The 15,753-nt window shown below is 42.2% G+C and overlaps 2 protein-coding genes across 7 annotated transcripts in view; both read right to left on the reverse strand.

Moving 5' to 3' along the window:
- Positions 1 to 977: 977 nt before the first annotated feature.
- Positions 978 to 7,955, reverse strand: LOC147418757 (aluminum-activated malate transporter 12-like). 3 transcript variants are annotated; one of them, XM_086505915.1, is made up of 6 exons: positions 7,072 to 7,955; positions 6,800 to 6,940; positions 6,344 to 6,616; positions 6,112 to 6,251; positions 5,802 to 5,945; positions 978 to 2,012 (listed from the first exon to the last, which is right to left on the reverse strand). In XM_086505915.1, exons 1-6 carry the CDS (start codon positions 7,367 to 7,369, stop codon positions 1,284 to 1,286), a joined length of 1,725 nt encoding a protein of 574 aa, XP_086362041.1. In that variant the 5' UTR covers positions 7,370 to 7,955; the 3' UTR covers positions 978 to 1,283. The 3 variants fall into 3 exon arrangements, with proteins under 3 accessions (XP_086362041.1, XP_086362042.1, XP_086362043.1); XM_086505916.1 differs by having other exon boundaries at positions 6,804 to 6,940; positions 7,076 to 7,294; XM_086505917.1 differs by having other exon boundaries at positions 7,076 to 7,215.
- Positions 7,956 to 9,135: 1,180 nt separating this feature from the next.
- LOC147418758 (potassium channel KAT3-like) overlaps positions 9,136 to 15,753 on the reverse strand; it is a 65,372-nt gene continuing 58,754 nt past the window's right edge. For all 4 annotated transcript variants that reach the window (XM_086506260.1, XM_086506259.1, XM_086506258.1 and 1 more), the window contains 2 exons: positions 9,660 to 10,298; positions 9,136 to 9,529 (listed from right to left, as the gene is read on the reverse strand). In XM_086506260.1, the coding sequence (XP_086362386.1) occupies positions 9,387 to 9,529; positions 9,660 to 10,298 (782 nt within the window). In that variant the 3' untranslated portion in view covers positions 9,136 to 9,386. The remainder of the gene's footprint in view (positions 9,530 to 9,659; positions 10,299 to 15,753) is intronic.

The raw sequence follows: 15,753 nt of genomic DNA on the forward strand, positions 1-15,753 counted from the left end.
ATGGTCAACTCTATGTAGATATGTCTTGTGTGTGTTCTTCTACTACAATTTGCTTTTGTTAGATGGTAGCCAAATATTGATAGGAAATTTAAACGCAAATCCAATGGCTTGCAGCCCAAACATTGTTTACAAAAAAAAAATGCTAGAGGTCACAAATGTTTAAGGTATCATACTATCTTTCATCCATGCATTACTCTTTTATCATTAACTTTTTGTTAATCGAAGTTTTATATTAATCTTACTTTGTGTTATTATTATAGATGGCTAGCCGATCTACAATCATATACATAACGGATAGGGTAACTGAATATATTCGAGGTAATTTGTTGAAACTTTACAAAAAAATGAGCCTCACAAATTTTCATTGTTTGAATGAGTAAAACATACTAACCCTGTTGTATGAAGCATAGATCCACCTTTTTGGAGGGGACCTATACATGCAAATGATGTTGTCCATATCTTAAAAGACTTTGATGTCATGAGGTACTGCTTTTGAATCAATATTTGTTGTGTCTTGCAATAGCTTTGAATCTTAATTTTCTTTACACTCTTTCTTCTTTGTAAAAAACACTATTATCCAACCCATCTCTTAGTAAATCTTTATGAGTTCACTTGCTATTTAGGACTCATAAGGTACTATGATGTTGCCCTAGAGCTGGACGAGGCAATAGGACGGGGTCATGTCTCTCTTAGAGAGATAAGGTATCAACGACCCATAAATGCACTACCTTCTTTTATTGGCTCTACCTAGAACTTATGCAAGGATACCACATTCCTTTTGAAAATTTTTGTTAACTACAAGCGTTTTCTTTTGCCACATGTGCATTGATCCTCTAGCGGTGCCATCATTCAACATTGTCAAATGTGTGTGTAGCAAATGAGAGTAAATAAAACTTGTCCAAAAGCTAGGGAAGCTAAAAAAGGTTCATGTTCTACAAACTCTTGCGCAAAAGAGGCAGAAACCTTTTATAGTTGCACAAAACAGCTGAGGTTTGAAAAGTTTTGATTACTCTTATCTCAAGATCTAAAGTTGAGAAACTATACAACAATCCAATAGAAATGGTGCATTAATATGCATCATGTTCTCCACTCAAAAAAGGCTTTGAGTGCATAGGCCTACACATCTTTTGTAAATATACAAGCACGAGATTCTCAAAGGAGAAAAAAGATGGGCTTCGGGTGCATGATTGCATTCAAGGAAAGCATGTGTACCTATAATGTGTCAAACCTCTCTATTTCACTTCCATTCTTATTTTCATGGCTCAACCCTTCCATCTCTTCGTTTATTCAACGTGTGAGGTAGAAAGGGGTTGGTTCAGGATGCGGTTGACGCCATCACCATTGCTGTCCTTGATGTCCAAACTTGTATACGAAGCAAGGCCTCCATCATCATCATCAGGACTTGCTTGACGAAAGCCAGCTTCCTCTTGAAACTCTGCGTTCGCGTCAATCAGGTGCTCAACCCTCGCCACAATCTCAATAAGGAGAGCTATCAAGCATGCCAATGAGAGGGTTTCTGCGAATGCCATACACTCGGGTGCCATCAAGGTAGGTGTTGCAGCCATGTCCCCATTGGAGAGGTCGGTGAAGGTAGCTTTCGGGGCTTCAATATCAGAGCGGGCTGAATTAGGGTTAGCGTTGGGGAAAAGATTGGGGCTTAAGTTAGGGCTAGGGAAGGGTTGATGCAGAATGGAGTTGTTGAAATCGGAGAAAGGGCTAGAGGAGGCACTCAGATTTATGGGTGGCGAACGGGGAGAGAATTTGGGTGGAGTAGGATTAGGGTTAGGGTTGGAGTGAAGATGGAAGGAGGTGGCGACGAGAAACTGGGGATGAATGCGAGCGACCGAATGGAGAGCTTCTACTGCACGATGCAGAGGGTGGAGGAGGGTGAGCTTGGGCGGGGAGGTGCGCTTGCTACGCATGCTGGCTGCCACACTTCTGAGAACTCCTGCCACCTCCTTGCCCACCTCCATGCATGCGCTCGCAAAAACCTTTCTCCACGACTCGGGTGCCTGCAAATACCAACCTCTCTCTCTCTCTCTCTCTCTCTCTCTCTCACACACACACACACACACACACAAAGTCTCGATTAAAAACATTTACGGAACTTATTTTTATCTATAAATTTTATTTTTCTATTGATTTTGTAAGTATCAAACAAGGTGTAGCCTCCTCACTATCTCGCAGCTGGAGGGGATCGACGGTTTAAGCGATTTGGGCGTTTCGATGCACATTTGTAAATTCGAACCACCCTCACGCCGTCAGATCTGATGGTCCACGATCGACGCGCCCCTCCGTTTTTGTCCTCCACCGTTGATCCCATCCTACCCATGTCGGTGTGAGATAGTGAAGAGGGAGGGCTATCTTCTCTCTCTCAATACAACTCCCTCATGGACATCTTTAATTACATGAATTTTCCTCTTCACTTTCCCGTGCGGTTGGTACTCATGGCTTAATACTTTTCAAGAACATTAATTAATCTCAACCCCAATAGAAAAGACAACTTTTAGTTTTTGTGGCCAGTACATGACGGACTCCATAGTTCGGAACTCTTGGAAGCCATGATGGACGGTTGAATTAGTGCCACGTGGCAAATGGCAAAAGAACTTTTATATGTCTAAGGGGATATTATAGCAGGGACACTACTTAAGGGGCACTCATATATGTAGGCCATTGTGAGCCATTGGATTAAGCTTCATAATTAGTGACACACGACAAACAATTATTTTTTCTATTTCTTTGGTTTCTTTTTTTTTTTTAACCATCAACGTGGGGAAGATAGTAGGGAGAAACTATACATATATAATGTATCTACAAGTGTACATCACACACAAGAAGTGTAACTCAGTTGGTGAGACCTTTGTGATGTAACCCCAAGGTTGAGGGTCCAAGGCTCACAAGTTGCGTTCTCTTGGGTCTATTCTCCTCCCCTATTAGGGGATTGGTTCCCACGGATTTTTCCTATTTTTGATGGAATATTTATAAGAGAAACATTAATTGAGAGGTACACACTCTCTCATCATTGTATCTCAAAGGTTTTGTTCAATTTAGTTCTATGTAGGATATGAGATTGTCCAACCTCTCCAAGAGGAGGCTTAAAATCGCGATGACATCATTTAATTTAAGAACAAAAAAACGGTACCATTCCTATCTTGTGGGCATGGCTCCTCACCTTGTTTTTACGTTGAACCTTGCTTTAAGGCGGATTCCCACTCGTAATTGCAAATTTCCTATCATATATTTTCCATAAGACTACCAAGGAACTATTTGGCCCTTTCTAATAGTGTTATTTGACGACTCCACTCAGAGCCTAGTGCTTTCCTTAAAAACCTTGTCTACATCAATGCAAAGAGGACAAAGGAAGATACTCTAATCCTTCAAACTCTTCATCATATTACGCTTACATAAAAATCTACTTGCTTTTCTTCAAGATAAGCTTGAAATCTTGTCGAGGTCTTACATTTTCTAAGCCAAAAGAAGATGCACAAGCCCACTCCACTATGGACACTACCCTTTGGTTTCCTTGTTCTATTGCACACACATTTCTTCAATTCCCACTTCCATAGTGAGATTTTTGAATGGAATTGCAATATGTTCACTTTCTCTTTATATTGGCACTACTAACCCCTTTTCAAAGGTCACCACTCTACTCTTAACACTACCCAAAAATAAGGGGCTTGCACCAATCATTTAAGTGAAGATCTTTTAACTTTTTCAATGGTGGTCTCTCTTTCATACAATCAATTGCACAAAACAACCATGGTTCTTCAAGGCAAGTGTGTGCATTTTGTTGAGAGCTTTCATCTCTAGCCAAAAAGAAAATACACCAAACCTTGTTAGCTTGTTCAAAACAACACAAAAAAGGATGGTCTTGTGGATGGTACATATCTACAAGAGAATTTAGAGCAAAGCTTCAAAATACTCTAATATTAGAGTCTACCTCAACACAAGAGAAGAAGAAGACTAGAAACCTTTTAAGCAAGTATTAAATACCGACTCACGTCAATTGTGACATGGTAAAATGAGAGCAGAAGTTTACCTTACCCACCAATAAATGATTGATCCACTTGACTATATTTGATAGATGATTTAATTCAATTTGATATATTCATTCTTGAAGGCTATGCTTGATGTGCTTTTTGAAAACATTGGAAATGGAGAGGACATTAGTATTCTTTAAAAGCTTCATCTTTGTTTTTAAAAAAATCCAAATTCAAACTCAATACCAAAAGATGTAGTTCTGAAGAAGGCCACTTAAAACATGGGGGCCAATGCAGGGACATCCAATTTGTATGATCTGGATTAAATGATAGGATTGACAGTTTCAAATGAAATTGATTCAAAAAGATAGATCATATTAAGCTCTTGCCAGTCCTAATGCCATCCCAATCATAATTCCCATATATTTAGGTAATATTTTCCATTTAATTTTAAGGTGGCCTTGTTTTGGACCTCGGTCCGATATTGGCCCCTTTACCCTACAACCCCCGATCCTATTTGGCACAACATATCTCTATTGGAGATCTATGGTTAAGAATAAACATCATAGACCATGGACATCCTCAACCGTCGGATCAAGGTGCTGATGTGAAAGTGAACTAGGGGTGACCAAGTGATGCCTAGCTCACATTGAATCCACAACCAGTTCACCAACTTTACCCAACAAATTCACCTATCTGCGATCTACAATGGTTAATCTCGAACATATATGCCTTCTCAACCACCCCATGCCATTCATAGACATGGCAGCTACACAACTTAACAACAATAATAATTGTCTCCCTTATCATTAAAAAAAAAAAAGTTAATTTTATTTTCTTCTAGCTAAGGGATACTTGTACTGGACATAGTAAAGATCGGGTGATCCACATTTAAAAATTAAATGCAAAGGTCTTTAAAAGCCCAAAAAGCAAAATTTGATGCAAAGAGAAGGTACCTCAATCAAGGGCTTTTCTAATTCCAAGTTTAGTAGAGGAAATTGTTAGTTCTGAAGACCTTAATCACCATCAGTGAATATTGCATGCCTACATTGACTTTAGACAAGATTCTATGGATTTCACAATGGCATTAAGCTTGATTTGCAAGTATTCACATTATCTGTCAAAGATCACAATGGAAATGCTCACTGATTTAATATAAGCATTGCAAGTTTGCATCCAACGTCTTTCGATTCTCTCTAAAACCAACAAAGATACTTCATGTGATTTATAACGAGCAATACACTTTTGTTTGTCCACCCAATCTTGTAAAGTTTCTCTAGCACAATTTATTGCGCTTTTATGCTTTGAAATCAACCATGGATGATTCCCATATTTGGATGAAAACACCATAAATTATAATTTACATGCAATGCTTTCTAGCATAATTGAGGCATAATTATGCATAACTTTTCCTAGGTTTTAAATTTTATCTCTAATAAGTTGATCGCATTGTAGAATCACGGCTAGTTAATCAAAAACAAGGTTTCACTTGCACGAAATTAGCCTCAAAAAGAGACTAGCGTTGCTCAAAATGACTAAGGGGAATACTCCACAACCTAATGTCTACATGGGTGAATTGCTATATCAATGACTCGCACTATTTAGAAACAATAAGCTAAATTTCAAGAGGCCCACAAAGAAACCCTTTATTTTGATGTAGTCAACCGGTATAAAAATGTTGCTTTGGGGTGATTTCTATTATATGTTGGTTTTGATCATTTTAAGCCTGTTATCAATCTTGAAGCTATAAAAGCTTATTGCTTTAAACTCACTCAACGACAACCTTGTTTCAATTGAATGACAAAAGTACATGAAATGAACCTGAATTTCTGAAAGCACGCAACCATGTAATGCAGACACCGCATACGCACAATGTCGCAATACCGCACCCAATTCTACCAAAGCTTTCCATGGGTATATGCATCCAAAACGCCCTCTTCTTAGCTCCCAACCAGCAAATATCGCCTACATGCCAAGACCCAAAGAGCAAGTGTGTTAGGATAATCCTTGCCATCAATAGACATGAGGGGCTTCAATTAAAATTAATCCATACTAGGGACTCCTCAATTTGCTTCAAAATAAGAACCCCTCTATATCCCTTGTAAATTAATCAATTAAAATTAATCCATACTAGGGACTCCTCAGTTTGCTTGGAAATAAGGACCCCTCTATATCCCTTGTAAATTTTGTCATCATAAGGTTGACCCTTGCAAATCTTGGATGGTACACCACATGCTTTTCGTACTCCTCCAAAGTACTCCTTCAAGCACTCTGCGACAAAATTGTGTGAAAGATTGTAATTTGGTTTAGAGCCTATAATTTAACCTAACTCAACTAACATGGGAGCTTAAGAAATGACAAACCTTCAAGAGAATTGGCTAATCCTTCAAAATTCTTGGTGACCAAGTCTTGTAGATCATCACCGGCCCAAATTGGAAAGATGAAAATACTGACGAGCAAGCAAATGATGACGCCCACCATAACTGTGACAATCCGATCAAAGACAACATCGATGTTGTCCGACACTTTATAGCCAGATATCACCACCAAGCAAAAGGTTAACAAAAATATGACGACCCCGTAGTCGTATTTTGCCTTGATGGATGGCACAGAGCGTGTATATGTGGCCGTCATCCCTGCATTATCAAAGACAAGTTTTCAAGAAAAAAAAGTAAATCACAAAGAGCTTTCAAAGTGTAAGCCACAAAGATGCCATGCCTTGGTTACGAGATTCACATGTATTATATGCTCATACAATGTGCATGAGCACAAGATTTTGCAATTATGAACTAAAGTCGAATTAAGTGAGAGTAGGGTACCTACAACAAAAACAGAGAAACCCACAACAAAGGGCTCCACGGAAGCTCCCGTGTAATTGGCCATGTAGTCCACCGACAAACCCAGGGAGGCGGCCATGATGGTCCCCAGCCCTCGATTGAGCCCTTTGCTGAGAGTCGCGCCTGCGATACAAGCAAAAGAAATGGCTCTCTCTCTCTCTCTCTCTCTCTCTCTCTCTCTCTCTCTCTCACACACACACACACACACGCGTACGCGCACACACAAATTGCAGAGCAGCTGGCACTATAATTACCCACGGTATACTCAAAGATGACGACGACGGTGAGGATGGCCCAGAGCGCGTTGGGGCCCAGCTTGTCGAAGACATCCTGCAAGAGCACCGACAGCGAGACCAAGGCAAGCGCCAGCCCCACCTTGGCGGCGTGGGCCACGCGGCGCCAATCAGCTGCCGCCTTCACTCTCTTCCGCCACGACCTCAGCCTCTCGAAGCAGCCGGACGCCTTGACTAGCTGTAGAGAGGGTCCTGCATTGCTTCTAGATTCCTCCTCTGCAAGCTGCTGCTCTGTAGCGGCGACCTCTCCTCTCCCCATTCCCGCTACCAACTTTGCGCCCTTTCCACCACGCTAGCTACTTCTATATACATGCCCGGGCGATTACTTTAAATGTCTCTGACGTGGCAATAAAAATTGGCCAGAGCAAGGTGACCACCGATCACGATCATGGCGGACGAGAGAGAGAGAGAGAGAGAGAGAGAGAGAGAGAGATTGTGTTAACGGCGCATCCGTGAGCTCTTGAGAACTTCCATTCAGACCTTGACGACGGAGGATTGGCTCTCATCAAGTCAGCAGCTGCAAAAAGATGGGCGTCCGTCACTGCTTCCAAACATACTCTGTGTGTGTGTGTGTGTGTGTGTGTGTGTGTGTGTGTGTGAGAGAGAGAGAGAGAGAGAGAGAGAGTTGAAATCGAAACATGCTCCGTGTGAGAGTGTATAGGAGAGGGGAAGAGAGACAGAGAGGGCCCTCGTCAGATGCATCATTGAAAAAGTAGCATAATTTCTATAATTTCTCCTTCATTTCAGAATTTTTTATAAATTTGGTGCTTTGTCGGCTACCTCTAGCATAGGTAAAAAAGAATCTTTGATATAACAAACAACCTCCCCTTAGATTGTATGTGTGTGACGTTACAATTGTAGTACCCACTTCCAACATAGCACTGGAGCATGTGGGATCTTTTATCTATTTTTCCATCCTACACAACTATTTTTCAGGTCTCCCCCTGGCCAGACTCCTTCTACACTGCAATGTTTGCAATTGTATGTTTTCTTTAACCCACATAAATGTCTCTTTTATGAAGTGAAGCTCATAGTCTTCATTAGAGCCTGCTTAGAGCTAAGCAAACAGGCCCAACTTGGCATGCAGATGTCTACAACCTTTTCGTCCAACCAAGACATGTAAATTATGACACGCTGATCATGATCGAAGAAATGTGGCTATACATAAGACTTGTTCACTAACAAAATACTTGCAAAATTGCACCATGCATTGGTTCCCTTTCAGTTACTATCCAAGATTATCACAAATAGGTTGACTAATCATATTACAAAGTTGGGAGATTGCACTATCTTGTTGGAAATGGCATCTTTATAATAGTGCTACCATTGCCATGTCATCATGTCATTGCATGCTGAAAACACTCTAGACATAACTCATGACTATAACAGTCATCACATGACAATCGATGTGACGCGACAAAAACTACACATTGAGATGCTTATTTGATATAGATGTTTAATGGCATGTAACTCTTACTCAGATGAGGCATCATGTAAGTAATTGGAAGAGATTAAAGCCACTTGACAAAGCAACAAGGCCTTGCACATGCTTGCTAAGCCCACATCAAAGTCTCTAAGGAATGACACATGGCTCCAATCGGGCACTTGAAAGGGGACTAAAGGCATATAAGGGATGACATACATTTCTTAATCATACCATTCCTTCAAGCGTGCATCTGATGTGCATATATGTGTGTGCCAATCTAGAAAAGTCTGCATGGGAGTATGTGCATGCCTCCTTTTATACATCTATATATACATGCGTATGTACATACATACATGTACATACATACATGTATGTACATACATACATATACATGTGCATGCATGTGTGTGTGTGTGTGTGTGTGTGTGTGTGTGTGTGTGTGTGTGTGTGTGTGTGGAACACTGTTGTACATCTTTTTGGTGGGTTTTCCTCTCTTTGAGGTTTCCCACAGATAGATAAATCAAATTGATTTACAAAAAAAAAAAAAAAAGTGTGTTTGTGTGTTGCGTATGTATATATATATACAGACATATTTCGAGTGAGCTTGCCAACCACATACTTCAATTCATGACACCTAAGAACAAATGTAATGGTACAAACCAAGATACTTCATCATATTTATATCGATGACATTCTAACATAATTGTTAGCACTATTTCGTTCCATTGAACTAGTTCTTCTATCCAAATATCACATTTTGCTTACAAGCATAATGCTTGTGAAGTTTCTATGTGCTCTAATAACAGTTACTTATGGTCGCCTTTCTTACTTCACCATGATGCTAGCTAAATTATAAATCTTCACTAGAAGGCTCCAAAGGGTCATCCTTGCTCGGGAAAAAGAGATGATCATTGTCCCTGATTACACTCAAGTCATGTATCTCTGCACCATCAACGGACAATACCTTATAGGGTACTATGTGAAGCTTCTGACCTGCAAAGTTATACCATAGTAAGAATTAGCATGCAGCATATTATACGCTTTTTGCTCGAATAGCTAAAGGAGTACAAGGACTAATCCACATGCGAATGGCTCAGAATTAGCAACAGCAATGTGAATTTACCTGCAACATTCATAAGCTCCTGGAAGGACTCTGGCAAGCTTATCAATTTGCTCCTAGATCTCCCTCTAGGATGATGCTTGAAGATTGTAACCCGCCTTGGATCGGACGTACATGCTGATCTCAAACCTTTGTTGGCTTGAGGGGGCGAAGACAAGACTCTAAATAGTGAATTCTCAAAGTTGATTGATTTTCTTGACCTTCTTTCTATCCTGTGTGGAGGGGACCGACTCTGTTTTTTTTCCATGCAATCAGCTGTAGAACGTTGCTTCACGAGGCATGGCTCTTCCTTGTGCTGTATTGTGTATTCCTTTGGCTGCATTCCCAAGTTATGGTAAAAAGAAAGGCTTGAGCTGGGTGGGGAACTCAGCAGACTCTCAAGCTTTTCTAGGTTCAGCCTCGTTGTCAAGCAAATTGGAGAGCCCGCTCTTGATGGAGTCATACATGTTTTCCCCGATAAGGATTCTGTTCCACAATGGTGCCACTCTTGTAGGATATCGGCACTACCTTGACTGACTACATTGTTCAGTGAGTCTCCCTCTCTGTCGGGATTGAAAGCTGCATTGTGCTCCCACAACAATCGAGCTACTAGTCCATGGCCTCCCTTGATGGCCCTCCACAGGGGAACAATACCCTCATTATCTGCAACATTTGAAGCACTCATAATCCACTTGTCATCTTTTCTTTAGAAGACCAAATTAATTACAATACAAAACATGTCAAGCCACAGACAGTAAGTACAAAATGCTGATTGACTTGAGGAGAACAAATGGATCTTGAAAGACTACAAAATTACCGAATTGAGCCACTTTCCGTACATTATAGAGAGTAACTTTGTGAATGAGAACTGGATACAAATGCACGTGATATGCAAAGGACATCTGCAGGCAGGTCCGTGCTATAAACAATGAGGGGATGTAAAAATCTGACTAAATAAAGATTTGATTTTACACAGAAGTCTTGTAAATGTCCACATTCTGCCAGGTGGTTCTCTCCAGTAATACATGATTTCGCACTCTCTTCTGCATGGCTCTTCAACTGTATCCTGGTGTTATGGAGGATAGTCTTGCACTCATGGACTCCAAAACTCTGTATCAGAACCTCCTATAAACTTACCAAAGTAATATCCACATGAAGGATTCCATCTCTTCACTAATAATTTGTTAGAAAATTAGAAACTTTCCCTAAACAAAGTATTACTTCTATCCTGTTTTCTCTAATTTCAAGGAGAGTAGAGCTTGCCTAGAGAGAAATCTAGGTGCTTATCAGCTCCCACTCATGGGTCTATTGAAAGCAAACAAGCCCTCTCATAACTCTCTTTAAAAGCTACGCCCAGATCTTGGACAACTCATCTAGGACGATTAGCATCAAATCCTTCATCACATAGAGGAGAGAGAAAAAAAAATGATCTGTCCATAAATTTTGGCCTATCAAAAACATGGAAGTTTCAAAAGAAAGTTTTCTATCAAAGGGTGGCATAGAGCATCATAGACAATCTCACTTGAGACATCCAAACATAGATATTTCTAGTAGAGCAATATATAAAAGGGAATATCTCCTTGGCCACCAAGCAAGTACTTGTTATGCGTCACATCAGATGGGTGACTAGAGCATTGAGGAATATTCGACCATCCGGAGCAGACATTTTTAATGTGTCATAGGATGAATGACATAGAGCATCACTAAGGATTCGTTTCATAAGTTTGGTGAGTCTCTCCATAAGTTTGGTGAGTGAGAGACTAAGTGATGGGTATTTTTCACGTAGACTGTAATGCCGTGACGGACGACTGACCGGATGGCTGGGGCCGGGGCCGGGGCCGAAGCACCACAACGAAGTGCCATCCGGGGTTCAATGGGTGAGGACGCCCATGCCAAAGTGCACGGGCGGCCGGGCTAGTGTGGACGGCACGCCACACACTATAAAGCCCGGGAATGAGGAAGGCTTCCTCATTATTCTCCTCTACGGCTGGGTGGTGAGCCAAGGCCGTCGCCCTCCTTGTGCACACTTGGAGTAGTGTGGTAATACGGGGCTGTAACATTGGTATCACAGCCGAATGTAGGTCCACGTGTGGGTCCGCACACACCTTAATCCACCATTCATTGAATTAATGAGGGATTGGTCAAGATAAGGCGAATCTAATGCGAATCTAATCTTTACGAGAAAGAAGACTGCAGAGAACTCATGCACCATAGCTCACAAAGGCAAGCTCTCTCTCTCTCTCTCTCTCTCTCTCTCTCTCTCTCTCACGCGATTACCCGAGCGGAACTAGCTGCCCCTCCGATAGAAATTGAAGCTCTTACCAGATCAGTGTCCTTTATACATGGTTTATGGGATACAAATAATTGCCGATATACTAGATTGGCCCTCGAATCCTCTCGACAATTAGCAATGAAAGGAGATACATCATGCTGGTATGCGCAACTGTCCTCGTGGTTTCAGAGACACGGGTTCAGTATGGAAAGATTACCCCCCTTCCAATACTCTCTTGAGGCTCCATCACTGGCAATTACACGAACGGAGATTAATAAAATCATCCGCCAGGATCTTATACAGTTAGACACTAAGAGGACATGGGTAGACCCTACACAAGAATTGGGCACGAAGATGGCCGACTACAAAGAAAACTTCCTACAACTATCTGAAGATGGTTTTGTGATTCGCTCGAGCTACATGGATACCCACATGTCTCATGGTTTGAGATGTGCTATTGGTCAGATTCGTACATCCTCACACCAGCTGGAAATTGAATTTGGCAGATTTAGGGGAATCCCACCTGAGAGCAGAATTTGCAAGTTATGCGGAATGGAGCCGGAGACAGAATTACACTACATATGCCATTGCACCGTATACTATGAGATACGTGGGCGTTTCCATTGCCTATTCAAAGAAGGCTTTGGACCTCTAGATAGAGTCATGCAATACCAAGATCAAAGGTGCTTAGGCCTGTACCTACTGGAACTACATCGGTATAGGGATAATCTAATGAGAAGACGAAGAGCACTATAGCCTCAGAGGCAGATCACAGATTTCTTCGGATCGAGAGAAGCAGGAATGGAAGGAGAAGCAAGAGGCCAGCAGCGATCACAAAGGAGTACCCACATTCATACCAAAGGCACCCTCATTGACAGGGGGATTGAGCTTAGGAAATCGAGACGACCACGACCGAGATGCAGAAGCACACTTCACCGGAGGAGACTACAACAAAGGATTAGAAGCATTCTAGCCAGACACCCAGAATGCTCCTAAGAAGTCTATCTAATACTTTTCAGACTTTTCAGACATTGTAACAGATTCACCACTTTTGTATCAGTTTGGTCTCATAGGTCACTCTGGCCTTTTTGAAGACGTTAATATAACATTTCATTTCATCTCTCTCTCTCTCTCTCTCTCTCTCTCTCTCTCTCTCTCTCTCTCTCTCTCTCTCTCTCTCTCTCTCTCTCTCTCTCTCTCTCTCTCTCTCTCTGTCTCTCTCTCTCTCTCTTTTTGGATAAAGCGATGCTTGGTAAGCATGATGAGATGTATCTATCTGTGAAAGGGGAGATGCAGGCTCTAATGCGGGCAAAAGTGAATGTAATGGAATGTATTATGCAGAAAAAGTTGGATGAGGCAATTGCAAGCTTTGAATCTTGAAAAACCAATGTGGAAAAGTACATGAAGGAAAAGGATGCAGTGATTGAAGAGCTTAAAGGGGAACTTGCAGCTTGCAAAATTATGCCCAAAATGGAGGGGGGAAATCAGCCCTCGATGTTAAAGGAGCTCGAAGAAATTAAGGAGCAGGTGAAAACTCTGCGCGAAGGGGAAGAACAAAACTCGAAAGCGGCTTCCTCATGGGCGGAGCGCCTTTTTAAAACACAAGAGAAGGTTGACGAAGCAGAAAAATGGATTGAGGGTGCAAAGAAAGGGAAGGCCCGGATGCCAGAAGCTGCACAGACTTCTACCATCATCAATATGGCCATTGAGGAGGAATAGAGCCCTCCATGTGCGTATTACAGGTATCAAAGAGGAACCTATGCACACAGGTGCTTGGAGAGTAAGAAAGAAGGGAGTGGATGAGAAGGGAAACATCAAAGAGAGAGCACTTATTTTGCGTTTCCTGACTTTGGAAACAAGGAAGGAATTCCTGAAGAAGAGACCAGCACTTAAGAAAACTGGGATATTTATGGGGGATGACCTTACTTTAGCACAAATAGCACATATGCAAGAGTTGATGCCAGAGATCAAGGCAGCAAGGGAGAAGGGAAAAATTGCCTTTTATAGAGGAGGGAAAGTAGTGGTTTTGGAAAGACGCACAGCATGACGATGCGAGACAATGGGACCACACTCCGGATGGCGGCATGGAATTGTAATGGATCATATAGGCTGCATGTGGGTGCCTTTGAGGATAGCTTCAGAGATAGAGACGTTGTCTTTTACTCAGAGACACATCAGAAATCAGGACAATTGATGCCACGTGTGACTGGTTATTCATGGGAGACAGCCTGTCGGCCAGACATTAGATCCCAGCATGGGAGTCGAGGTTCAAGAGGGGTAGCAGTCTTATTCAGGGAGGAGTTGCAGCTGCTATTACAGATTGTCCGGAGAGATGACCAGGCGAGATACATGTGGGTGAGACTGAGAGCTGAGACGGGCAGATTCTTATACATTGCTATATGTTACTTTCCCCCTAGCACATCAGTCTATACCTCACCTAGAGGGCACTCCCCTTTCTCTATACTTGATGATGACAAATGGGAGTTCTCTAGAGATGGAGATATCATTCTCTTGGGAGACTTTAATGCCAAGACGGCCAACTCCCAAATGGTATTTTATGATACCTCGGAGGAGATGCTTAGAGAGATGGATATATCGGAGATGGGGCTTGACAGACACTCACATGATAGAGAGCACACAGAGTATGGGAGATATCTCATGGAGATGACGACTACACATGGTTTGGCCATACTTAATGGTCTAGAGATTTTTCCTTCGTCTGGGGGATTCACATGCTTTCCACAGACATGGGGCCAGCACAGTGGACTATGTCATGACATCACCGAGCTTCATCTCTAGTATTCAGGATCTCAGTGTGGGACCTAGACCTGTTGGAGTAGCAGTGGACCATGCTCTCTTGACTTTTTCAATCTTTTTCCAGTACAGTGCCTCTCAGACACCACTGACCACGGAGGATTGCACACACACGGTATACTTTTACACCAGAGACGGACTCAGTTTATGTGGAGGAGATTTACAATCGGTTGTGGGCAGCCGAGCCTGTATATACCGTGGAGGAGATCACCACTCTATTGACGGAGATCTTGCATGGGGCAGCAGTAGAGGCATACCCACACACTCAACCAGATCGGAGAAGACGTTCTGGGAACATGCCTCAGAATAGTTGGTATGATGAGGAGTGCAGAGATGAGAGTTCAGATTCAGAGCGAGCTTATACTTGGGAGTCATTACATATAGACAGTCTCGGATTGCCCTTCGGCGTTTAGTGCGACGGAAGAAGCGGGCCTTTTTAGCCCAGATGGAACGTGATTTGTATCAGCTCTTTTTGAGTCGAGATTCAGGTGAGGCCTGGCGTCTCTTCCATGAGCACTCACCTCCTCCAGTGATTACTTCTCCCGAGATTTGGGGTCAATATGCAGCATCATTATATATAGTACCTGGGCAACCACCATTACCAGACCCTCTAGAGCCATGTCCAGCCACTAGTACCTTCTTTACCACTGAGATGGTGAAGAACGCCATTGACAGGATGAGGACTACGAGAGCATATGATCATGATGGTTTGGTGGCAGAGCACTTGATACATGCTAGAGATTTACTGTCAGAGGTTCTTGCGCGGTTGTTTAACCGTGTATGTGTGAGGGACTACCCGAGTCTTGGAGATTATCTACTATTGTACCTCTCTTCAAGGCAGGGGACCCCACGGTGCCAAGGAACTACCGTACTATTATGATAGGGCACACATTGGCACGGTTGTATGCATCCATTCTTGAACAGCAACTGAGTAAATGGGCAGAAAATGAGGGCATACGAGCAACAGGACAGGCTGGATTCAGGAGGGGTTTCTCCACTCTAGACCGTATTCTTACACTCAGAGCCATTATT

The sequence above is a fragment of the Adiantum capillus-veneris genome, chromosome 29, assembly GCF_014529385.1.
Source record: "Adiantum capillus-veneris isolate H3 chromosome 29, ASM1452938v2, whole genome shotgun sequence".
NCBI lineage: Eukaryota > Viridiplantae > Streptophyta > Polypodiopsida > Polypodiales > Pteridaceae > Adiantum > Adiantum capillus-veneris.